Consider the following 24,514-nt stretch of genomic DNA (forward strand, 5'->3'; position numbering starts at 1 on the left):
CCTCTTCAATATCATATTGACCAATGCTACTCGAACCACACGAGGAAAATAAAGGGCAACAGGAATCTAGAGGACGCCGAACCAGCCAAGGTGGTGATTACTAGCCGTCGAGGGCGCGCAGGGCTGAAATGAAGTGGACGCTGGAATGGCTCACCAATGTTATAGCGAGCAGCTCCTTCGTCGCATTGGAGAGCACGGGCACCTGATATCTGACTTGATACTGTATATGCTAAAATTTGATCACCTTTTTTGGTGCGAATCTGATAAGTGACAGAGTGATTTCTGGTCAACCGTACTCCGTATTGGGACGGGCATCCGTCGTGGTCGTGTATCAAGCATTTGGGATATGCTCAGTCAGGACTTGGACAAGACTCCTCGGACTACAAGATCTGCCAACATTCGCAACCCATTTGCGGCATGACTTACTGTTAGTGGCGCCTAGTTAAAGATTGGTTGCTTTGGTGGTGGAATTGGCCTGGTGCCTGGTGCCTGGTGCCTGGTGCCTGGACCATCGTGTCGGGTCAGCCAGTGGACCACAGCCAAAAGTAACAAATAGATTTGCCAAGCATTGGGATGAGGCATGAAACATTGCTAGGAGCCCCCCTTGCAGGCTCGAACGATGACATATCTGGCGCAAGCGAGTGCCCTCCAAGGTCCCCTCTTTGACAGGATGCAGTGCTGCCCATCGCAATCAATGGCAATTACCCTTTTGCATTTCACACCACCAACCCAACGCCAGAATCTGGAGTAGTTCAGGGCAGGTCCCGTTGCTCCCTGAAGACAAGGGTCTTGGAAGAAAGCTAAAATCAGCCACAGGAGGCCAGGCTAACCCGTCTTGAGTTACGCGCCCTGTGCATCTACTGGAGCTTGCTCGTATCGAGGCTAGCATGATAGGCTTTTGCAGGGAGGCCCTGCAATTCCCGGGAGGGGACTGCAGGCCCCTGAACGGGTAAACGAGATGGAACACAAGCTCCCCCAGAAACCATCACATCAGTGATGTGACATCCCAATTCGAATCAGATCAACGAGCCAACCAATGCCCTGCATCCTATCATGCTGGCCATGGTAGCCCTCACTGCGCATTCATGTTCGTTAAATAGGCTGAGTGGAAGCATGTTTTAGTCTTGTTCCATCTATTCTCCGTCCATCTATCGTCACTCTTTTATTTTAGCCATCAATCTCATCTACTACTCCATACATCTATCTACAGTTCTACCCATCGAAGTCCCATCTTTTCGATACCCACCTCTACCAACATGCAGTTCAAGACTATCGTTCTCTCTGCCTTCGTGGCCCTCGCCGCCGCCGAGACCATCCAGGAGCTTGTCGCCCAGATCCCCGCGTGCACCAAGAAGTGCCTGGACGACGCCTCCAAGCAGATTGGTTGCGATACCACCGACAACAAGTGCCAGTGCGGAAAGCTCGATGACCTGACCTCGAAGGCCACTCCTTGCATCATTGCTTGCACCAACGATGACATGAGCAGTATGTACTATCCCGCGTCCCACGTCCTCTCCTCCCTCTCCCCCACCCTCTCCCTATTCGGCCGACTTGCTGCCCATTGTACCAGCAAAGTCCGCCAACAGTGATGAAACTCGACCACCGTTTACTGACTGCCTTCTGCTACTTCCTTAGAAACCATCGAGCTCTCCGGTAAGATCTGCGCCAAGGTCGGCAGCGCGCAAATCGGCTCTGCCGTCAGCTCCGTCGCCTCGGACGTTTCCACCAAAGTTGGCAGTGCTCTGTCTACCGCCAGCGCCAAGGCTACCTCGGTCTACGGCGACATCACCGCCACCGCATCCCACGCCGCCTCGACCTCGACCCCTACGCCTGCTGCTGCCGGCCGCAACATGGTCGGTGCCGGTGCCGGCCTGGCTGCCGCTGTCGTCGCTATGGCTCTGTAATAGTAGAAGAAGAAGAAGAAAGGGAGGAGAAGAATCTATACGAGAGACGGGTATTCAGTACCAACTTGTAAGAAAGAGCTGGCTTATATTATATGTACATGATACCATGAAGGCACCTGTCGCGCGAGGGCGGAGGGCGTTTTTCACAAAGATTTAGCGATAAACTGTATTTCAATCGAATATTGGTCTCAAACTTGCCTATTGCAAGGCTATGATGCCACAGGCATGTCTGCTTGTCCAATGCGATGTGATTGTTATTATCGGTGTATCGGACGCCATAGGAGATTCGAACCCAAACCCATTGGAATTGGCATCGGGTCATTTTCAATGTGCCTTGACTCTCGACTCTTGCGAATGCCGCGCCGCATCCATCCAAAAGTACCTAATAATTGATAGTAGTACGATGCGCAAAGCGTTAGGTAGATCTTGGTTGAGTATGGAGACCATGGGTCAGAGTTGGACCCTGGAAATTAGTGCTCTTGACTCAACATGACATGACATTTGAGCATCCAAACACAGACAGCAAGGCCCACGTGGGTGTCTCACGGCTCTCGAAATAAGCATTCGCCAGCCAAGGAAGATTCGAGTTTCTCGGAGTTATTGAAGAAGAAAAACCGCCACCATTTACAAGGACTTGAGTAGTCCGTCGTATCCCAGAATAACTCCGCACAGCAAGCAGAAGAAGGGAGAGAGACAAGAGGCTGATTGCCTGATGCATGCCCCGTTATCCTGTTTGACGACGACGACGACACGTCCCATTATTCTCGTTCCATTGCTACCTACACGTCCACCCTCTGCTTTTCGTAAATGACACGCCAAGAACCCCTTTGAGCTGCAGAGCAGAATATCATCCCTGTTCAAATTACCTGTTCTACAGCAACGACTCAGTTCACACATACCGCGGACACATAAGCAGTATGTAGCAACATATCAATTGCATGGCCCGGAGGGTACCGCGACCCAGCTACAATAGACACATAAGACGAGGAAACTTTATTTTAAAGTCCGGTGCCGACGGTCAACGTCCCATGTCGAGGGTTCGGGATGTCCCCAAACTGGAGTCCTGTGTGCTCGGGACACACAAGATAGGACGACCCCTTGCTAGCTTGTGCATACATCAGGGTCATGTTTCCATGTGGCTATAATTGCCGGTGTCGTTTGGTTACTGTGAGCAAGGCACACGGTTCGACAGTGCTCGGGCGAGCCTTAACGAAACCATACGCAATTTCCACAGCTCAGTCACACACACATTGGACCGACGTAGCAAGACTAATAGCAGATCGAGGAGGTATCAATGATATATTTGACGAGATAGTGCACACGACCTTTGATCCCCAACAGGACCTGAAATCTAGCAGTAATAGTAGTAAAAAGGCTTCTACATCCGTATCCAGACATTCATTCGGTCGTACTTCCAGTACGACAGTTCATAGCAATCTTCAACAAAGGGGGTATCACATGTAGTGAGCCGGTCAAGCCAGTCTTCTTAGGGATTTGACGACCGGCAGAAAACAAAACAAGAAAATTGCAAATCGCTGTCCCTCCGCCCTTCTCTAAGTGTGCAACATCACCATTGATTAACACCCGCCAACGCCGCCGTCTTCGAGGCTTTCATCCCAGCCGCCAGTGCTCAACAGCCACTCACCGACCCTCTCCTTGACACCGGTCATGGCGTCACCGAGCGCGCCTTCCCACTGATCGTGGACGACACGTACTTTCTCCTTGAGATCATCGGTTTCCTGCTCCTGCTCCTGCCGTCGCTCGTCATCCACGACATGCTGCTCGCGGCCCTCGGCCTCCTTGACCTTGGACCGGGCTATCAGGATCGCCTCTTTCACCTCGTGCAACAGGCACAGGAGGTTGGTTTGGCTCTCGATGAACTGGTACGTGCTCTTCTCGGCGTGGAGCAGGAGACTGAATAGGTACTGCAGCGGGTGCTGGTGGTAGCTGGGCGTCTCGTCATACTCGGTGGGTGGGATGTGGATGTGAAAGCGCTCGTCCACGACGGGCGGAATCTTCTCCAGCAAACGCTTGAGCGGCGTCGCAATGTCCCAGAAAGCATTAAGCTGCATGTCGACGCCGCGCTCGACGTTTTCGGATACCACGTCTCGGAACTCGCAGGTTCGCTGCAGTACCTCGTTTGCAAATGCTAGGCGCCGCGTCGCTGCGTCTTTGGCAAAGAAGTTGAGAGCCGTGGCCGCCTTTTCTTCATTGCCCGCTTGCTGGTAAGGCGTTATAATTATGTCGCGGTATCGGTCATTACGATCACTTAATAGGTCGTATAGATCCCTGTGTAATGACTCGCGTGCCTCAAAGATCCACTTCAGAAGTGTCAGCTTCTCGAGCAGTTCAGGATGCTCGTCGCCTTCTTCTTGAGGAAGGTTCGGGTCCGCGGCGTGCGTATCAACGAACAGCCGAGACCGTAGCTCATTGAAAAGGGAGGTAGCCTTCGCAATGCGTGTTGTAAGCATTTCGTTGAGGGGTCTGACTACCTCTGACTGAAACCGTTCGAATTCTTGCTTGTCCAGGTCTTTCGCTTGTACTTGCTCAGTCTCATTCGAGTCGGCTTCGATAGCAGCGGCTTCACCATAGGACATGTTGCCGCTGCTGATTTCTTGCTGCAAGTTCACACGCAGGGCCTGCCGACGTTGAATCGCTGCTTCGGCGGCCTCCTCACGGATCTTTTGACTGTCCTGCTTAAAGTGTTCCTTGGTCTCTTGAAGCTGTGTCATATCGCTCAAAGAGCGTACAAGAGTTCGAATCAAGGTCAGTTCAGGGTGGTTATTATTCACAGCTGGGTGGTGCCGCGGGTAAGGTGGTGGCAGCGTCACAAGCCGGGAGACGTCCAGATGAGACGGGCTAGGCGTGTTCGGCGTAGATGCCGGTAGGGATAGTAAGGAGCTTCTAACTGGTTGAGGGGTTTGGGACTGTTCTTCCTCGTGCCAACCGACTTTCTCGGGGGGATATTCGTTAGATGGCTCAAAGACGCTGGAGCTGGCAGGACCGGCCCCGTCATTCGGTCCGTCGCGCCATTGGAGTGCTTCGCGAGCTTCCTTTGGCACACCCATGTACTTGGATTCTCGCTTGGATCTTTCGAGCCGCTGTGATTGATCTCCAGTGGAGTCGGCCTCCCACCAACGACTTGCCGTCCGCCCGCGAGAGCTAGACTCATCAGGAGCCTCGCTGATGCTCATACTAAGGATAGGTGATAACGAGGGCATGAAGTTCGAGTTTGATTGCCAATTGGAGTTGTTAGGACCGCCAATTGGAGAAACGGGGATACTGGCCGTGGCGGGAGCAGAGTGCGGTTGTGGTTGCGCGGCTTCCCGCCCAAAAACAGAACTCATTGAATTGCGCTGCGATCTGGACTCTGACATTTGAGGTGCCCATTCGCTCGTCTGGGATGTGTTGGAGTCCCGCCTGGTTCGCATAGGACGAAATAGGTCCCTTGTCAAGTCGAAAATCTCGGAGCCCATCGCGCCAATAGCAGAGTTGTACCTTTCTCGTCGGATCCTGGATTCATTGACGAAGAACTCAGCAAACAGCTTCACGCGGTCAGCATCTGAATCTGCGGTTGCCTCTTGTCGAGCGAAGGCTTGGAAGCGCTCAATCGTCGCGGTACAGAACTGGTCTGCTGTCTGACTGACGACGGCATGCTTGGTCACCGGTGTTGAAGACAGCATCCCCACCAAGCTCCCTGTTGAATTCAGCATATCTGGCCGTATGCTAGAGCTTGAAGCAGAGCGGCTTTGCGGAGGCGGTGTTGGCAAGCCTTTGGGTGCCATTGGGTGGGTATGAGGCGTTATGGGATACATCTTATGAGGTAGAGGAGAAAATGGAGGCGTTGGAGTCTCCGCAAGCAATCCAGCCGAACGGCGTGGTGTCGTGTGCTGAGAATCAATTCGATGTTCACCAACCCGACTACTTGTGCTTGGTGCACTGTATGGGGCTTTGTGCCCGGAGAGCCGAGAAGGATGAGCACCATATGGAACAACGATATCAGAGAGTGGCTGAATGCCGGCACTGGATTCGCCGGTGAAGGGTCTTGTGCGGCTTTCAGCTCGCCTTTCACGCAGAGTCTTCTCCAACTTAATAGCATTATTTCTTGATAGTTGTCCACCCGCAGAACTGGAAGTCGACGCGGATTCAAGAGGCTGTGGAGACGAAGTACTAGCACTCGATGTATCGATGTTCAAGACGGGCTGAGGCCGTTTGCCATTTGGCTGACGTTCATGTTCGTTCCAATCTGCTGGTGTGGGCGGTACAGGACCAAGTGCTGTGATACCCTCCGGTACGGGGCGCCTCGTGGGCGGCGATGCAATAGGTTCGGTTGTCCGATTCAAGCTTTGAGACCTGGAATTTGACGGAGGTGGCCCAGGCGGAGGGGGTGGCAGTGGCAACCCCGGCTCCCATCTTGATTGTGATGTGGAGCGTGATCGAGCGGAGGTGGGAGTTTCGACTGCACTTGCCGATGTAGCTCGCCGCGCGTTTGGCGGAATTGCGGAAGAGTCCGTGTCAGATCGCTCAAGCCTGTGTGGTATATTCAGAGCGAGGGGTTGTGGCCTAGAAATAGATGCATGCTGATGAGTATCTGGCGGGGTCAGGGCTTCAGAGGTTTCCCGACGTCTCCCAAACGATGGAAGACCAAAACGCCTCTCCCGCGACGCGCCCCGGCCACCGGAATTTGGTGGTGGTGGGAAATTCTGATTGCTCGGCGGCTCCGGCGACGGCCTGTGGAAACTGCTAGCAGGTACGCGTGGGGCCGATATATTTGACGGTGTGGACTCAAATGCCGTGCTGACTGGCCTCTGGCTACGCGGTGGAGAATAGGGGAGGAGGTGGAAGTGGCGATGCTGGAGGCACATCAGTATCTAGCACGCGGTTGAATAAACAATATCTGATTAACTCACATTGAGGCGGCTCTGGCGGGGTAAATTGATGTGTCCGTTCCGGACCAACAGCGGGAGATGGCGCCCATTCTTGAGGATTGTATGGTTGTACGGAACTCAGAGAAGTGTGGGTTGATGAATAGGCATAAGGCGAAGACACAGACACGGCGGAGTGAGGCGTATGCTGGCCATACGTCCCTCCAAGTGAAGTCGTCAGTAGGGGATTGAGCGTCTGACGAAGCCTTGAAGTCGAGTCGCGACTACCGTTCATCTTTAGTCCTTAAAAAGATGGCACTAGGTGTGTCTTTCTACCAAGGAGAAGTCGTCGTCGACTGAACGGCGCGCGGATCAATACAGAGAGCGTCGCGAAAGGTTTCCGGAACTACCAGCCGCCGCCGATGTGTCCCGACCAGAGATTATCTCTTGCTGTATACGCAGACGTGGAGGGATCTGCTTCAGATGGCGACATGCATTACCCGACAATTGCTGATGAAAGTCGTGGTACGGGCGGTAATGGTAAGTCGTCACGGTCGGAGATTCGACGCTGGTAACACTTGCGCAGGATGGACAAAAAGAGAGAATTGGATGCAGGACAGAGGTTCAGATTGAGATCAAACCACTGGATAGGCGGGACGACAGCAAACGATCTAGTCCCTTGGCACCCTGGTCTCTGGCTGCATGAAGGTTCCTCTTCACGTACATGCTGCCAAGAGCGAGCACGCATGCATGTGGGAGCAACACCAGGGAGGGCAGTAAATGGGTACGGGTTGAGCGAGTGCCCCTCTCGACCACACCTCAAGACCTCTGCGAGGTTGGTCACAAATATGGAACTGTTGGAGACTAGCAGTCCTGCTTGACCTAGCCGATAAAGGAAGCAAAATACGACGGTACTCATGCAAGTACAATCATGCGTGAGTGGCATCGGGATGGAGGAGTGGGAGGCCATGTACGTACGTACAATGAATGTATTCTCGGCCTCCTATATGTGAAGTGCCGGGCTGTCAATTTGCAGCGTAGGCGACGCCGACGCTAACTGCTCTGGCTGGACCGCCTTTTGGCATGCTCAGAGCCAGCTCGTTTTGGCCCTCTCACATCTAGCCCTGTCTTCGTTACACGGGAGCTGGAGCGCGATCAGCGATCAAATGGAGGGAGGCGGGAGAAAGGACCGGGGGCCAAGAAAGGATTGGCTGTTAGTCGGCATCTTCTTGATGATATTGGTCAGAACAGACGGTGGAGGCATTCTATATTTGGATCACTATGTCTCTCGAAGTTAGACTCTTCTCGCCAGGTGCCAAGGCCGTTCACAGTTCTCGCAAGATTCACCTCCAATTGGTTTGATGGCTGCCGGCGCTTACAGGCTCCATTACCCCTGTACAGCTGGGAGACAGCAATTGGCTGCTGGAATTTACCCCCGCGAATCCACCCGAGGCACTAAAGAGAGGGGGTCAATTATCAGGGTTGCAACTCGAACTTCGAGAACGCATTCCTTTCTCGCCATGTCATGCGAAGTAACCCCAACCAACAACCAACATTGAGTGCTGACCAGACACTTAATCAATGGTACTATATCCATCCTACAAACAGTATTACATAATGTGCCGCGCCTTGATTTTAGTATTCGCGCGGCAGCAGGTATGCAAGCCCAATGCAGTCATGGCCGGGAGCTAAGCTTGGAATTCCATTACCACAGGAGCCACGGGAGCCTCATATTGAGAGACATGCCGTAAGCCCATGCTAGCATATATAGTCCCGCATTTCCTCTCTTTTAATAACCATGCAGCTGTAGCTAACCACGGATCTTGAGTTTCCCGGGCTTTTCGGGCTGCTTATTCACCGGGGTCGTGACTCTACAGTTCGCGCGGACGCTTTTATCATTGCTTTCTATGCTTGCTTGTTCTGTCTTAAGCGGCGGCCATAACTATCAGCCCCACCTACAAATGTACCAAATATAGAGAGCTACGTACGGGCGGCACTTGACAGTCTTGACTGATGACTGGTCAAGTACTCTCCCCACATTTCAGGCTCATTGACCAGGAAGAGCAACTCGAACATCAGTGGACGTTGACCTGGCATACGGCGAGAGCTATATTTAGCACTTGAAACAATCATCACTTCCCCATCTCAGACAAGCCGAGTTACTCCGCTTGGCGGCTTCGAGAGTAGATGCAGCCGTAGATGCAGCCCAGGGGGTTAGGCGATCCATCGCAGAAGTGGCTTTTGGTTGTTCCAAACGAGTGTTGACTCGGACAGGCAAGGCTTTGAACTTTGGCCAGGAGCACTAAAGACAAGCCAATAGATTAACATCCGGAGTAATGACGGACAGAGCTATATATAAAATAACATATAACACCAACGGCGGTCTGGCAGGATTGGCCGGACTATCCCGACTGTTTTAATCAAGCTGCAACGAGAGAAGGATGCGAATCTTTTGACGAACGGAGTGTGCTCCGTTATTGTGTCCGTGCCTAACTGACCGGGGGTGTTCATCGAAACCAAAATTAGCAATTGAAGCTACTGAGCTGCGACTGTGATCTCAAGGTTGAAAGTTGCAATGAATCAGAATAAAAGCACAGCTTGCAGTCTTGTATCAAATACGGAATACATACGCACTTCCAGACGCCCACTGCGGTGTTCTGCGATCAGTAGCCCAACGAGAACCTTTATCATAAAGTTTGATGGGCAATCGGGCGGTCGGGGTCATCAGTCGGTCCGAGTTGTCGTCGTCTTCAGAAAAAGTATACGGGGCCAGTAAATTTTCACTTAGCAAAGATCTCGTTCATGATGACTTCCCCAGTTCGAGCTAGATATCTACCTACTTATGAGAGCTTCGTACGACTGAGTCCATCGTAAATCTGGCCTGACTGACTGCTGCTGTGCCTTTCCTCGGTGTTTCTTGGCAGATAGCAAGGCTGGCCGGCTGCAAACTTGTGGTGGCCGGCCTATCAGCTGAATGCGGTTAGGCACATTCGCTTGGTGGGGCTGGAGGGGTCTAGCCAATCCGGTGCTCAGGCCGGCTTAGGTCAATGGAAACAGAGAGGGACCACAGCTTCTGCAGCCTTGGTTTGGCAATGCTGGATTTTCTAGATCTTTCCCTCACCTTTCCTCTCTGCCCTTCCATCTTCTTCTTCTCTTCTTTTCCTCGTGGCCTCGTGCCCCCTCAGCCGCCTTCTCCTAGCTACAAAATCAATTGCCCTTCCTACATATTGAGAGTGTCAGGTAGACTGTGAAGGTTGCTGAGAAACTACTACTGCTTTGATCCAAACTGATCTGATCTGACTGTCAGCAGCTCCTTGTTCGGTAAGTCGCTCTGATATGCTATCCCTCTGCATGTCATCTCGATGTGCAGATTTTTCCTTTACATGATGAGAACCCAGCTGGCACCAGTCATAGGGTGACTTGTACTCCCTCCTTTGATGACCACAATGCTTTGGTCTACGACCTCTCTCTGATACCCTTCAACCCAACCCACTATGTTGCAGCATGCATTGGCGGGACTTGAGCTGACAATTCGCTTCACATAGGTCACCACCTCTCCATTACGGTCCCTCGCTCTCCGATTTTCAACATGGCTCTTCACAACCCCAACAACTGGCACTGGGTCGATAAGGATGTTATTGAGTGGGCAAGAGATTGGTTCAACAAGAACTTGGTAGATGTTGCGGCTGAGCAAGGGGATGTCAATGTCAAGATCAGCAAGGTTGTCAGTGCCGATGGCGACGTCAACGTCAGTCAGCGAAAGGGCAAGGTCATCACCTATTACGATGTCAAACTGGTGTTAGAGTTCTCTGGTATGTTCGGTAGCTGTCATTTGGTTGCCGAGTCGAGACTGACCAGGTCAAGGCAATGCTCCTGGCGTAGAGGACGTTTCGGGTACGTTCACCGTCCCGGAAGTCACACATGATGATGAGCAGATTGTGGTAAGTGCATGTCTTGTAGTAGTAGTCGTAAAATTGGCCGGTGGCTTATCTGTCTCCAGATCGAGGACCTCACCATCCACTCGGAGTCGGCTGAAAAGCAATTGGTGCGGGATCTCATCCGATCCCAGCTCAAGCCGCAATTGATCGAGCAGCTTAAGAAGCTCACGCCTGCTCTGATCGCTGAGCATGGTAAGGATATCCAGCACGCGCCTGGCTCCAACCCTTCCAGTGGATTCTCCACTCCCAAGCAGCATTTCCCTTCTGTTCCCAAGGCAGCCAACGCCGGCTCGACCGCGGCTACCCAAGACAACAAGGGTGGTGTGGTGAACACTACTACACTTGTCGAATCCGAGGAATTCAAGACCACTGCCGAACAGCTCTATCAGACCTTCACCGATCCCCAGCGTCTTGCCGCCTTTACTCGTGCCCCTCCGAAGAAGTTCGAAGGTGCGAAGAAGGGTGGTAAGTTCGAGTTGTTCGATGGCAATGTCTCGGGAGAGTTTGTTGAGCTCGCGCCCACCAAGATTGTCCAGACGTGGCGCCTGAACCAGTGGCCTGCCGGGCATTTCTCTCAGCAGACCCTTGAGTTCGAACAGAACGATGCTGATGGCGTTACCAACATGCGCGTCACCTGGACTGGGGTTCCTGTTGGTCAAGAGGATGTGACTAAGCGTAACTGGGGCGAGTACTATGTCCGCAGCATCAAGCAGACCTTTGGGTAAGTCATCCCGAGTACGTCGCAGACAGGCTTCTCTAACTATGTTGCAGGTTCGGAACCGTCTTGTAATATGACGTTTCTTCCAACGATGGCGTTTAGAGTGTAATTGGGCATAAGGCAGAAGATGCTTGCCTTCACAGGCACAGTATCCTGCAAATCTAGACAGCTCACGTTAGAACATGAGTCCCGTAGATGAGACACGTTTTGAAATACTTTTTTCGGGCAGGAATTGTTTGAGAAATCACGCGACACGATTTCACGTTAAATAACTTAAAAAAAACACCCCAGCCATATTAACTCCCTCATTACACAGTGACGCATGTTCTCCATACTCAACCCTTTAGCAGTTGAACAGTTGAACCCCATGTTCCCCTCGCGGTCTCCGTTCTCGTAGCCCGACTTCTTCAGGGTGCACTGGTGGCTGCTGCCACTGGCGCTGCTCTTGTCGCCGCCGCAGTCCCACGTCTGCCCATTGTACTTGAAGGCCACGGCGTCCTTGCCGCCCTTGCCAGCCTGCATGTCGAACGTGTACGGCAGTTTGGACTTGACCGAGAGCCAGCTCTTGTCGTCGACGGCGGTCTTCTGGTAGTGCCCGATCTGGGCGCCGGCCCCGTCGAAGATCTGCACCCCGAAGGCGAACTTGTCCCCATTGCCGTAACGATTGCGCTGGTACTGTATGACGTGTGCGGTGCCTGGTTACATTTGATTGATTGTCAGCAAGAAAAAGCAATCGTTTTGGGGACAAGGGGTTCGCGCCCGGGTAAGAAACAGAGGAAAGGACCTAACGTACACTAGCCGGGATTGTAGGACTTCTGGTCGGCGTCCGGGTACATGAGATTGATGCCAAAGGCACTGACGCTGGCCCGCTTGAGCTGCGGGAGGCCGCATCTCCACGACTTCCTTTCCGTGCCGGCCCCCTCGTCGCGCCCGGTGCAGAGCTGGCGCTCGTTGTTGCCGGACTTCTTCTGGGCGTCGAGGACGTCCTGGACCTTCATCTCCTCCCAGTTGTTCAGGGCCGCGAACTGCAGGACGGGGTCATGGAGCCTGTGTTATTGGGGGCGCATACATAGCACATTGATCAGGTTCTTGGGACGTTTTGCTTGCTGGACACACACAAGTATTTCATCATTATTATGACCATACTCTGGATAGGTACGCTTACCCGTACTCCTTGTTCCCGTCCTTGCCGCCGGCCTGCGTGAAGGTGACGGAGAAGTCGCCGACGAGGTCGTGGCGGAAGTACTGACGCCCGCCGAGGAAGCACGCGCTCCAGGGGCCCATGCGGTCGCCGTACCCGTTGTTCTGGCGGCAGTTGACGTACGTCTGGCAGTAGCCGCCTGCCGTCGTCCGCAGGAGGACGCACTTGTCGGGCACGTCCGGGTCGTAGGCGTTCTTGGCCGTCAGGTAGTCCTTGACGGCGTCATAGAGCTTCCAGACATTGAGGCCCGCCATCTCCCGTGGGGCGACGACGGCCCCAGTGCCGGCTTCGCCTCGTCTGACTCCGCTGAGAATGGTGGCAGCTGCAGCGGCGGGCACCAGTAGGCTCTGGCAGGTGATCAGGGAGGCCAGGACGGAGGTTGTTGCGGCTGTTCGCAAGTTGACCTGTTGTTGGGGCGCCATTCTTCGATACAGCCAAGGCAATATGAGAATGACTATGTGTTTGGTGTCGAGCTATGCAAAGAGTCGGCCAGATATGTTCATGGCTTCAGGTCCTTGGGGGTTCTGGATTCTTGGTTTTGATTGCCTACTCTTCTTGTACTACGAAACACTGTAAGACTTGACGCCATATATACCGGTCCTTGGTATACCGATTCGGAACCGATCATCATAGTATACAGATGCTTCCGGGACCGATCATTGTCAGCATACCCGTACTTTCGGGGCCGAGGTTGAAGAACAACAGCTCTGGAAAAGTGGTTGATGTGTCTTCTATCATCGGCAACGTGATATCTTCTCAACAACACTGTGGCAGTGTTTCTAACTTGAGCCCTATCATCGCTTTAGACATCCATATATTGTGACTAGCGGCACTGAATGCTTGATTCATATTGGTTGATCTTGGCATGGGCGAATGGACAAACGTTTCCTCTCCTAGCTGTCGGGGCCGACTCAAAGGGGGGAGGGGGCTGCTATCGCCCTAGCCCTGTTAGCGTAGATCGAAGGGAGCAGCTGACAATACACCCAAGAAGACGGCTTTGATCACTTGCTATAGTAAGCGATCCCCACTGACTCTTGCTTGTTCTAGGGTCTCATGTTAGTCTAGATGTAACCTACATGTGATGCCGGTTATTAAAGTGGAAGTGGATAGCGCCTCGCTAGCTACCAGCCCTATGATTACCCCTGAGAGTCATTAGAAATTCGATGCTAGATGCCCGGGTTACCTGATAACCTGCTGTTTGCGTAATACGTTACAGAATCTAGATAGCATGATTCGGCGCTTCTTTATTAATACTCAAAGGTTCAACTCCATTTAGATGTTAGACTCTTGATATTCTTGCAAATCTTGAACAGTTTGTTATAGATTTTCAATACTACTTACGTACGTCTCCTGACTGCGTGCTCCAGCTGGCTTCTAACTAATGAGCCCCCAATCTACCATCCACCAAACAACCCAAACTACATATCTCGGTATTTTGGCATTGGGGCCTTTTACCGGTACGGATGCGTGTTAGGGTTCGGATAGGCAGCCGCCCAGCTGGCGGGCGGGTAGTGCTGCCCGGCCGGGTTCAGCCCCGTCACGGAGTGCCCGCCCCATCCGCTGCTGGGCTGCACGACCCAGGGCGAGGCCACGCCGCTCGACAGGGTCGGCTGGTACGTGCTATAGGGCGCGTTCGCCGGCAGGAAGCTCTGCGGGTAGAACGTCGCGGCGCCGGGGTTGAACTGGAAGCGCTGCGGGGGCGGGTCGGCCCAGTTGGGGTTGTAGTAGGGGTTGTAGTAGGACATGGTGACGATGTTTGATGTCTTGTTTGCTCTGGCTGTTTGGTGGTAGCTCTGGAATTGAGGAGAGAAGTTTGGAAAACAGCTTGGTTTTGTTACTGTGGATACGGTGACTACGGTCTTGGTGTGTCGTGTTCTGTCTTTTATCTGATGTCTTGGTAAGAAGTGATGGAGTACCTTGTGCTTCGGACAGCGTCTACTTATAGGGGCTTTCTTTGGGTGTGTGTAACCAAGCCAGTCAACAACGAGTCAGGTTGATTTTCTGGACTTGCTATGATTGAAGGTCAGTCAGAGTAGCTGTGGCTTATGTTGTCAATAATTACAAACTAATAGGCCGAAGTAAGCTTTGCTCACATCCGACCAGGGTTATCGGTCGTTGCAGTGGCAGAGCAAGATACCATATCAAAAGCATTGAACGAAGGAGCATCACTTCCTGAGGCTAGCACCACTCAGCATCTTCGAAGCCCTCTTTTTATCCCCCTCTGTAAAGACTGTCCAATCTGCAAGCTTCTCCTTCGGGAAGTCCTGCTCCCAGAGCTCAAAGCTCCGCCATCCCGATCTTGTGCCAGGGAATACCCAAGACCTTCGAGATCTTATCCTTGATGCAACTGGTGAAGAAAAAAGTCATCGATTTTTGCTTTTCCAACGCTTCGTCTTTGTCTTCGAAGAACATCCCAAGCATTCGATTGTCAAATGCTTGGGCTGCCGAACCCGATTTCTCCATGCCCTTGACCACACGGCTCTTGCTGTATGCCTTGGGCTTCATCCAGTCGCAAACTTCGTCGTAATCGAGCTCGAAGCCAGCGGTGTCGTAGGTGGGAGAGCCTTCGCGTCCCTTGCGGTAGCAGACATACAGATCGTGGAATGTTTCCGTCGGGTCGCGGAGTGACTCTTCCTCAAATAGCTTGTCTTTCTGAAAGGCGCCGAGACGTCCCTTGGGCTTGGGCAAGGGAGGTGGCCGGAACTTTTCGCGTTCAGACTCTGTCAAATCATATTTGTCATGTCTCGGCCGCTTCACCCGGCCAGGTGTGGGCCGCGGATCACGTAGTTGGCTCCGGTCATAGTCAAACTCGAGATCCGGGGTTGTGAGCCGCTGCTGCTGAGCCGGCGCAGCAGCATTGACGCCTGCTGTTGAGCTCTCTGCATGAGAAGCGGACACATCCCCTGCCGAAGAAGTCCTATTCTTTTTAGAAGAAGATGACGCGTCGTCCGAGATGTTATCGCTTTTACGTTTTGAAGCTCGAGGCATCGTAGCTGGGGAAGCTGAGAGTGAGCACCCAGCAAGCAGTTCCAACTTCAACTTAAAACAAAACTGCAACGTATGTAAGGAACGTAGCTGGAAAGAGGATGGGAAAATCCTGCTTCATTACTAAATTGAGGGGGGAGGGACCGTTGACGTAGACCAGACCATCCTCGTTTCAAATGACGTCTGTTGAGATTGCGACATACGTGCTTGGTACGTCAAAGCTGCGACGCGAAAACACGTGATGATGCCCTCAACCATAATTGACCCACGTTCTTACCCTGCCATCTCGAACCAAGTTACCAATATTAGATCGATGCCCATTGTCAGATCTCAAGCTACCTACCTACTCAGCAACTCGAGCTTGTAAGGTATCAGTACGTATCGCAAGCAAGGGATGCATCGTCCAAAGACGGGGCCATCCTGGTGCACTAGAGCTTCTTCTTGGCCATGACTAGAACTGCAGCAACGCCGGCCTTGAGCGACTCCTTTCCCTTCTCCACCCCGGAATCGTGGAGGATTTTCTCGATATCTCGCCTCAACATCTTGACCATGCTCTTTTTCCGTCCCCGCCAAGTCCGGATGAGCCTCTCGCCATCTCTGGACGGGGCTGACCGTAGCCATGACCTTCTCCAACGTGTTCATGTCTGCAGGCGGCTGGATGATGTAGCCACTCTCCCAGGCCTTGGGGTCCCACTCCTTGCGGAAGAAGGTCGCCTGGTCGAACGCGGGGAGGGGCGGGTCCATGTCCCACGGGTACTTGAAGTTCCTGTACAGGTTCGAGGCCGCAAAATTGCCCGGTTGGTAGTAGGGCTGGAGGTAGTACTCCTCGTAGTGGTGCAGGACGGCGGTGACGGCCTCGTGGTTGGGCACGGACGGGTGCGCGTAGTTGGAGTTGGAGCCCCAGAAGGCGACGGTGCCGCCGGGCTTCAGCACCGCGGCGGCGCGCGGCCAGAACCTCTCCAGATCGAACCAGTGGGCCGCCGTCGAGGCGACGATGAGGTCCACGCTGGCGTCGGGGATGGCGGGCGACAGCTGCGACCCGATCTCCTCGCCGAGGACATCTCGAAGCGGATGAGCTCGCCGCTGGCGGTGGTGCCGCCCAGCGACCGCGCCGCGCCGATCATGCCCTCGGACGGGTCGAGACCGAATGCATGCTGGAACTTCGGGGCAAGTTCGCGGACGGAGTTGCCGGGCCCGCAGCCGAGGTCCACGATGGTATCGAATTGGCCGCCGGTGGAGCTGTGGTGGTCAATGACGAGCTTGTAGAGGTTCTCATGATAAGTCGGACGGAAGTTTGCGTAGTGATTCCCTTCCTCCGTGGTGTATTTGCGGAAGATGGCCTCTCGCGGCTCGGTTGCCATGTTGGTACAGAAGTTGGAGTAGTGTTGTTTGTGGGTGACAGGTCAGAGTATTCCCGATGTCAGTAATCATTCAATAAGATAAGTGCTATTTATATAAGGCGTTCGAATTGAAGGGGGTTCTATAAGATTCGACCCCCTCTCGCTGCCACCCCCTCTCGCTGACACCCCTTTAAAGCGAGTAATTACGAGGTAAACTTTATTTTATAGAATTAAAAAAAATAAATAAAATTATAAAAGTTTATAATTTATATATAGTATTGTTTATATTTTAAAAAATATAAGAAAATTATAATTTTAATTACTTTTAAACTATTTATTTAAAATTTAAAAGTATTTATTATTATTATTATTATAACGGTAAAATAAGTTTAAAAAAATAAAAATAAAAATATTAAAATTTAAACTTTTATTTATTATTAAAGAATAAATATAAAGCTTTTTAAAAAAAAATTCTATTATAACCTAGTTTAATTATACGGTTAAACACACTTTTAACACGGTTTTATAATACTTTAAAGCGCGTATATAATTTAATATAAGAAATTATATCGCGAGATAATATTTACGAGTTTATTTATAATAATAAGCTTTATTATATTATATTATTATTAATATAATAATTAACATTATAATAATAAATTACGCTTAAAAATAATTTAATATAAAATAAATAGTATAAAATAAATAAATAAAGTTAAATAATTAATAAAGAGATTATATAATAATAAAATAAAGCGTAGCTTAACGAAATAATATTAAAGTGATTACTTTCTTAAAAATATAAAAATAAGAAAAGAACTATACCGGTAAGCTATATAATATCTTTATTAATTAAGTACGGATATTTATCGAGATATATAAACGACTAAATATATTAAAGAATTAATATTACGCGATCTTTTTAAATATTTTTTCCGGCCGTGCGGACAAATTCTTTCTTAACTATATCGGACCCGAAAAAAAATAAAACGAGATATATTACTTTTTCGAATCTGTTATAACCTGGCCCAGCTGTGCGGCCAGGATCTATATCTCTTAAAGCGGACCGACGATAACTCGAGACGCTTACGAACCCGTAAAAGTCCGGTCAGCGCTTACGCCCCTATTAACGATAACGAACCCTACTGTACCGCCATAGAACCTTGATAACTAATACTATAATGACAGCACGTTAAAGTCAGCTTACTAGGGATAGACGAGAGTGGATAAAAAAAGATAGCTAGTATAGGTTAAATAGTCGAAATAGGATAACTATTATAAGTTACGTAAAAATAAAATAATTAAGGGTTAGCAGCTCTCGGGATTTTAACGAGATTTAAAAAAGCCGGCTCGATAAGATCTCGCGAGATCCTCGAGATCCTTAAGAATTAAGGGATATTTATAAAAGAAGGATTAAATATATAACGATAAATACTTTTTATTTTAATAATTAAGTTAAATATTAATATTAATTTATTAATAAAGTAAATAGCTTTAATAATTTTATTATATAAGTACTTTTATTTAACCTTTTATTATTACGTTACGACTCGGTATAACGAACGTTATTTAGGTTTTAAAAGAAACCTAGTAAGACGTACTAGGGTTTATATTAATAATACGAGAGAGTATCTAAACGTGCAATAGAAGTCGCTTCTATTAATATAATAGGTAATAGCTTATAAAAACGAAGGTAATTAAGGTGTATAGGTTTAAAAGTATTCGTAATAGTTTTATTAAAGCTATTTACTTTATTAATAAATTAAGATTAATATTTAAATTAATTATTAAAATAAAAAGTATTTATATAAAATATATAAGGAACGTCCGTCGTTATATATCTAATTTCCTCCCTTATTAATCGGTTAGATTACTTAGCTCACCCTCGTATTTTAATAATCCGGGTGATCCCCTTATTGGTTAAATTATCGACTCACTTCGTTGTTCCTAGTGATCCCCGTGATCCATCACGTGACGTTATCCTTGCTGCTTCCTTGGGCCGTGTCTAGCCTGCTGCGGTTTAGGATACTGTCGTCGTGGTCGCCGTGCGCTTTTATAGTATTAATACGCTCATGTTGGTATAGCTGGCGGCGCGGTCGGTGGCCGTGACATCGTACCCTGGGCGGGGTATCGTAAATCCGGCCCGGTGGTTTTGTGGGTCTTAACCGCATGATTAGGTCAGGTCGTAACACTACCTTCCCTCTCCTAGCTACTTTATCCCCGAAGCGCTGGGTTTTTTAAGTATCCTTACCCGCCCATCGTGTTAGTCCCTAGTAAGCTCCTTCCTTCCTTCCGTTATGCCTTTTATTGTGATATTTGCTCATTATGTCAAGTCGAGTTGAAAAATCTGTTCCTCGTGCGAAGTCCAAGAAGACCGAACAGCGTCATAACTTAGTTACCCTCCTCGACGAGTTTGGTTTCGAGGTCATGCCGTGCTCTCTTTGTTTAGAGAAGGGGTGGTGGACTGGAACGCGATGAACTTTGACCTCGTTCTGCCTCAAACGCCCGCAGTTCCTCCGCGGCGTTCGCCAAGTGCCTCCTAAGCTCCTAGGTGTTATCTTCTGGCGGGTAGCCCTTCTACTGGACGAGGTATTGGAAACCTTGTCCTCTTTTTCTCTTGTCGATAATTTTGTCGACTTCGTACTCGTGCTGATCCGTTTCGACTTTTAGATGTGTATCGATTAGGGTTTCTTCGGCCGCTGGCTCGAGTAATGAAGTATGGAATATGGGGTGTATCCGTATTGTTTTAGGTAGCGATAATCGGTAGTTAGTTTTTAAAATGGCTTTTACGATTTTAAATAGTCCGATCTTTTTAAAGTCTAATTTATCGCTTGGTCGCTTAGTTTTAATATTTCGTTATAAGAGGTAGACTTTTTCTCCTTTTTTAAAGGTTAGTCCTTTTAATTTTATTTAGTCGGCGTATCCCTTTATTTATTATTAAAGGAAGGTAAGATCTTATTATAGCGTAATTTAGAGTTCTTTTAATTTCTCGATTTAAATAGTCGCGATTAATATTAGCTCTCCTTTTATTAATTTTTTAATAATTTCTAAATTATATCCGTAGTTCGCTCGGAATAGTAATATACGCGTAACTTCGTTATTTACATTATTATAAGCGAATTAGGTTATTAATAATAATTATACCTAATTATTTTGTTTATAATTAATATAATAGCGTAAATATTATTTTAAGGTTTAATTTATCCGCTCGGTTTATTTATTCGTTTAGGGGTAATAAGCCGTGAATAGTTTATATTTAATTCTAAATTATGTTATAAGTAACTTTTAAAATTTAGCGGTAAACAGTTTATTTCTATCGGAGATAATTATTTCGGGCAATCCGTATTAATTAACAATTATTCGGAGGAACGTATACACTAGGTTATTAATATCGCTCGATTCCTTATACGGTAAGAAGTAGGTATACTTTATAAATTTATCCGTAATTATTAAAATATTATCGTAATCGATCTTAATTAAAGGTTTTTTTAATAAGGGTAGCTTAATAACGAAATTAAGTATAATAATTTTTTATACTTTATTTAATAATAAAATCGGCTATAATTCTCCATATAATCGATATCTAGCGGCCTTAGTTTTATTATAAAGGTCGTACTTATTAATTACTTTAGCCACAATCGGCTTAAGGTTTTTATAATCGAATTATTTAATAATCCTTCTTTAAGTTTTAAATATTCCTTAATATCCGTATATAAGGTGCTCGTAAAATTCTCGGATAAAATTTTCGCGGTACTATTTAAAGATATAAATCTTGTTTTAATAAAAAGTAAAACCGTCGCGGTTTTCGAAATAATCCCTAAAATAATTTATAAGGTCGAAGTTTTAACTAAATTATTAAAACTTAATAACTTATTCGTCGTTATATTAAACATAGTTCGTAACGTTTAATTATTTTAAAAGTACGAGGTTACCGTTTTAATTATAAATAAAGATTATTCGCGTTTCGGACGGGACTTCTTCCTAGTGGTTCAGTCGTCGGCTTAATATGTCGACGCGACCGTTCTCGTTACCCCTTCGATAGATAATAATAAAGTTAAATTTTAATAAGAATTCGAACTATCGTATTTATTATTTATTTAATTGTTTAATAGTAATAAACGTTATAAAGTTTTTATAATCGGTATAAACCTTAATTAATTTTATTATTTCGTTAAAATAATATTTTTATTTTTTATAAGCTTTAATAATAATTATTAACTCTTTATTATAAATTTAATAATTTAATTTTAATCCATTAAACTTTTTCGAAAAAAATACGACGGGGTACGACTTTCCGTTATCGTTTTATTAATTTAATTACCCTTTGATCGTATAATTTAATACGTCGGTTTTAATTTTAAAAGGTTTAAACGGGTTTATTATATAAAGTATTAATTCGTTAAGGATTCGTTCCTTAATATTATAAAAAGCCTCGTTTTCTTTTTTTATTTATTAAAATAATTCGTCTTTTTTTATTAAGTTCGTTAGGAGTATCGCTATTCTATTAAATCCGGGAACAAAAATCCGGTAATAATTAATTAATTTTAAAAAGGATTTAACTTTTATAGCGCTTATAGGCGTAAGCTACTCTTTAATTACTAAAATTTTTGAAGGTTCTATTCGGATTTCGCTTAAAAATATTACGTATTTTATAAAAATAACGGATTATTAATAAAATTCGCTTTTTTTTAAATTAATTAATAAGTTAACGTTTTATAGCTTTTAAAGTATTAATTTTATATACTTTCGGTATTATTTATTATTCTCGGAATAAATAAAGATATTATTAAAATATCTTATAATAAACTTATCGAGATATTTTTATAAAATATAATTAATTATAATTTAAAAATTAGTTAATATATTAATTAAATTAAACGGTATAGTTTAATATTTAAAATAACCGTACTTAATCCGGAACACGGTTTTCTACTCCTCTCTTTTTTTAATTCGGATTAAGTTATATACGTTAATGAGGTCGAGTATTATAAAAATTTTAATATATAATAGTTTATTTTATAAATCGCCGATTAAAAATAAGAGGTATCGGTTCTTAATAATAATTTCGTTAAGCTTTTAATAATCGATATATATACGCTATTTAAGTTTCCCGTCCTTACTCTTTTTTAAAACGAAAAGGATAAGGAAGCCTACTAGTAATATAAATAGTCGAATAACTCTTTTCTCGAAATTTTTTATAATATACTCCTTTAAAGCTTGTTCATACTCCTAGTTAAGTTTATATATAAATATAAATAAGGGTTCCTTTTTATTTTTAAAAGGTATTTTATAATTTTACCGTATATAAAGCGGTAAACTTATTTTTAATTTCTTATTAAAAAATATTTCGAATTACCGATACTTTTTTAATATAATCGTTATAACGTTCGGCTTAAGTTTTTTAATAATAATATATACTTTAAAAACTTTAAATTTATTAAAAAATTATTTTTTAAACCGCTATTTATTAATTAAACCTTTTTTTAATAAATTTAATTAAAATTAACTTATTTTTTAATTAATTTTAAAATTATGTACCCGTAATTAAAGTATTTTTAAAATTATATTATATTTTATAACGTTCGTAATATTATACGTAATTTATTTATAACGTTTTTTAATATTAATTAAAAAGTTTACGACTTCTTTTCGTATTTTTTTATTATTATAAGTTATAAATCCTTTATTAATAGTTTTAAATCAGTATAGGGCGTTTTTTTATTATTATTCAAATTTAAAATAATTAACGATTTATAATAAAATATAGTTTTTTTATATTCCGCTATTAAGTAACGCTTTAATATAAACTCTTTTTACGCTTAGTATTAATATAATATACTTATAAATAACTTAATTATTTATTATTTAATATAAAGACCTATTTTAATCCGCTTATTATTATTTTTTTATAATAAGCGGCGTTTATTTTTTAAACGCTACGTTTATAAGTTATTAATAATATTTTACGATCGATCCTCGTATTATCGTCATTATTCTTTCTATTCTTTATAAGGCGCTTTTTAATATACTAATAAAGGTGTTTTTATATTTTTCCTTATACGAAGTATTATCCTTAATATTTAAAGTTCAGGTTTTTTTAATAATTCGAAGATTTATTAAATTCGCGGTAATTTATAAACGTTTTATAAATTTTTTAATATAATAAAAAGGTTCTTTTATTAGGTATATATTTACGCGTTTTAAAAATATTAAGCGTTTTTTTTTAAACGTTTATAAGCTCGCGATTTTTTTTAAGTATACTTAAAATATTAATTTTCGAAATATTCCTTTTAATTTCGTTCTTTTAAATAATATTATCGTAATTATCGTAAATTTTTCTATATTAATAAATACGCGCGTCGTCCGTTTAAAATTAACGTTCAGATTTTTTTAATAATATAATCCGGGTATGGTTACATAATAAATTACTTACCGATTTTTTAAGGAAATTATTCGTATTCAAACTTCTTCGCAAAGTGTTCTATATAAACGTTATACATATATGAAATTTATAAGAACGTAAAGTATTTTTCGTATATAAAAAAGATTTATAAATAGTTTTTTATTATATAGTTATTATAAATTTTTTAATTAAATCCGGCCATAATAAGTATTTAATATAAATATTTCGAGTCGGGGTAAAAAATATTAAAAATAGCTAATTACTCGTTAGTTTTAAAGTTTTTAAATTTAACGATCTCGTTTATTAGTTCGTTTATTAATATACTTATTAAATATTCATAATTTATTAATTATTTATTAAATTATTATTTTTATTATAAAAAAGGGGTTATTCCTTTCGTATTATCGCGACGCTTTAATTATAATCCTCTTTATTTTTCGAAAATTTAAAGAATTATTCGGTACTTTTTTTATTTATTAAATAAAAAATATACTTATTATTATAATAAACCGTTTAAAATAAACTATTATATTTAATAATAATATTATTATTTTTAATAATTATTATAAAAGTGTTTTTTATTTTAATAATATTAACGTATCGTTTTTTTAAAACTCGTTAAAAGTTTTTTTTTTAATATTTAATATTTTCAAATATAATATTTTAATTTTTAATAATTATAATAAATACCGCGTAGTTTTTTATTTTATTTATTATATTTAATAATATTAAAATTTATAAGTTTATTATAATAATTATATACCGTAATACTTTTAAACAGTATATAATTATATTAATATAATCGTTTCGTATTAATTTAAATTTAATTAGTTTATTATTAAAGTTCGCTTTACTTTTCGCTGCGTTATTTATATATATAAGTATTAATTTTAATAATAAATTTTATATACGAAAAGAAATTATTAAGGGCGTTAAGCCGGCTTAGTTCGTTTTTAATATTATTTTTTAATTCTCGATAATATATTATAATTTTCGTAGCTTCGGTATAATTTAATCGAGTTATAATACGCCGGAACTCGGCTATATAGGAGGCGGCTAATCCTTTTTATTTAAAGGTTTTAAGCTCCCTTTCCGCCTATCGCTTTTCGTCGGGGTTTTGAAAAAATGATTTAAAAGTTTATTCGAAGCCGTCGTAACTT

At 44.7% G+C, this 24,514-nt stretch overlaps 8 protein-coding genes across 8 annotated transcripts; 2 read left to right on the forward strand and 6 right to left on the reverse strand.

The window, feature by feature from the left end:
• Positions 1-1,256: 1,256 nt before the first annotated feature.
• PG994_006460 (uncharacterized protein) lies at positions 1,257-1,904 on the forward strand (the record flags this gene model as incomplete). The annotated part of the gene is made up of 2 exons (XM_066857869.1): positions 1,257-1,485; positions 1,636-1,904. The coding sequence occupies 2 exons, from the start codon at positions 1,257-1,259 to the stop codon at positions 1,902-1,904; spliced, it is 498 nt and encodes a 165-aa protein (XP_066717138.1).
• Positions 1,905-3,481: 1,577 nt separating this feature from the next.
• On the reverse strand, positions 3,482-6,769 carry PG994_006461 (uncharacterized protein; the record flags this gene model as incomplete). Its single annotated transcript, XM_066857870.1, has 1 exon — positions 3,482-6,769. The coding sequence occupies one exon, from the start codon at positions 6,767-6,769 to the stop codon at positions 3,482-3,484; it is 3,288 nt and encodes a 1,095-aa protein (XP_066717139.1).
• Positions 6,770-6,775: 6 nt separating this feature from the next.
• PG994_006462 (uncharacterized protein) lies at positions 6,776-7,064 on the reverse strand (the record flags this gene model as incomplete). Its single annotated transcript, XM_066857871.1, is given in 2 exon segments — positions 6,776-6,801; positions 6,815-7,064. The coding sequence occupies 2 exon segments, from the start codon at positions 7,062-7,064 to the stop codon at positions 6,776-6,778; spliced, it is 276 nt and encodes a 91-aa protein (XP_066717140.1).
• A 3,294-nt stretch (positions 7,065-10,358) lies between these two features.
• PG994_006463 (uncharacterized protein) lies at positions 10,359-11,432 on the forward strand (the record flags this gene model as incomplete). Its single annotated transcript, XM_066857872.1, has 3 exons — positions 10,359-10,581; positions 10,634-10,710; positions 10,770-11,432. The coding sequence occupies 3 exons, from the start codon at positions 10,359-10,361 to the stop codon at positions 11,430-11,432; spliced, it is 963 nt and encodes a 320-aa protein (XP_066717141.1).
• A 35-nt stretch (positions 11,433-11,467) lies between these two features.
• Positions 11,468-13,048, reverse strand: PG994_006464 (uncharacterized protein; the record flags this gene model as incomplete). The annotated part of the gene is made up of 4 exons (XM_066857873.1): positions 11,468-11,586; positions 11,761-12,120; positions 12,225-12,472; positions 12,591-13,048. The coding sequence occupies 4 exons, from the start codon at positions 13,046-13,048 to the stop codon at positions 11,468-11,470; spliced, it is 1,185 nt and encodes a 394-aa protein (XP_066717142.1).
• Positions 13,049-14,077: 1,029 nt separating this feature from the next.
• PG994_006465 (uncharacterized protein) lies at positions 14,078-14,371 on the reverse strand (the record flags this gene model as incomplete). Its single annotated transcript, XM_066857874.1, has 1 exon — positions 14,078-14,371. One exon carries the CDS (start codon positions 14,369-14,371, stop codon positions 14,078-14,080), a length of 294 nt encoding a protein of 97 aa, XP_066717143.1.
• Positions 14,372-14,903: 532 nt separating this feature from the next.
• On the reverse strand, positions 14,904-15,614 carry PG994_006466 (uncharacterized protein; the record flags this gene model as incomplete). The annotated part of the gene is made up of 1 exon (XM_066857875.1): positions 14,904-15,614. One exon carries the CDS (start codon positions 15,612-15,614, stop codon positions 14,904-14,906), a length of 711 nt encoding a protein of 236 aa, XP_066717144.1.
• A 425-nt stretch (positions 15,615-16,039) lies between these two features.
• On the reverse strand, positions 16,040-16,972 carry PG994_006467 (S-adenosyl-L-methionine-dependent methyltransferase; the record flags this gene model as incomplete). The annotated part of the gene is made up of 3 exons (XM_066857876.1): positions 16,040-16,198; positions 16,224-16,617; positions 16,671-16,972. 3 exons carry the CDS (start codon positions 16,970-16,972, stop codon positions 16,040-16,042), a joined length of 855 nt encoding a protein of 284 aa, XP_066717145.1.
• Between the last annotated feature and the right edge of the window lie 7,542 nt (positions 16,973-24,514).

The sequence above is a fragment of the Apiospora phragmitis genome (genome assembly GCF_038363925.1).
Source record: "Apiospora phragmitis strain CBS 135458 chromosome Unknown utg000006l:1.0-5683423.0:1.0-5690449.0, whole genome shotgun sequence".
Classification (NCBI taxonomy): domain Eukaryota; kingdom Fungi; phylum Ascomycota; class Sordariomycetes; order Amphisphaeriales; family Apiosporaceae; genus Apiospora; species Apiospora phragmitis.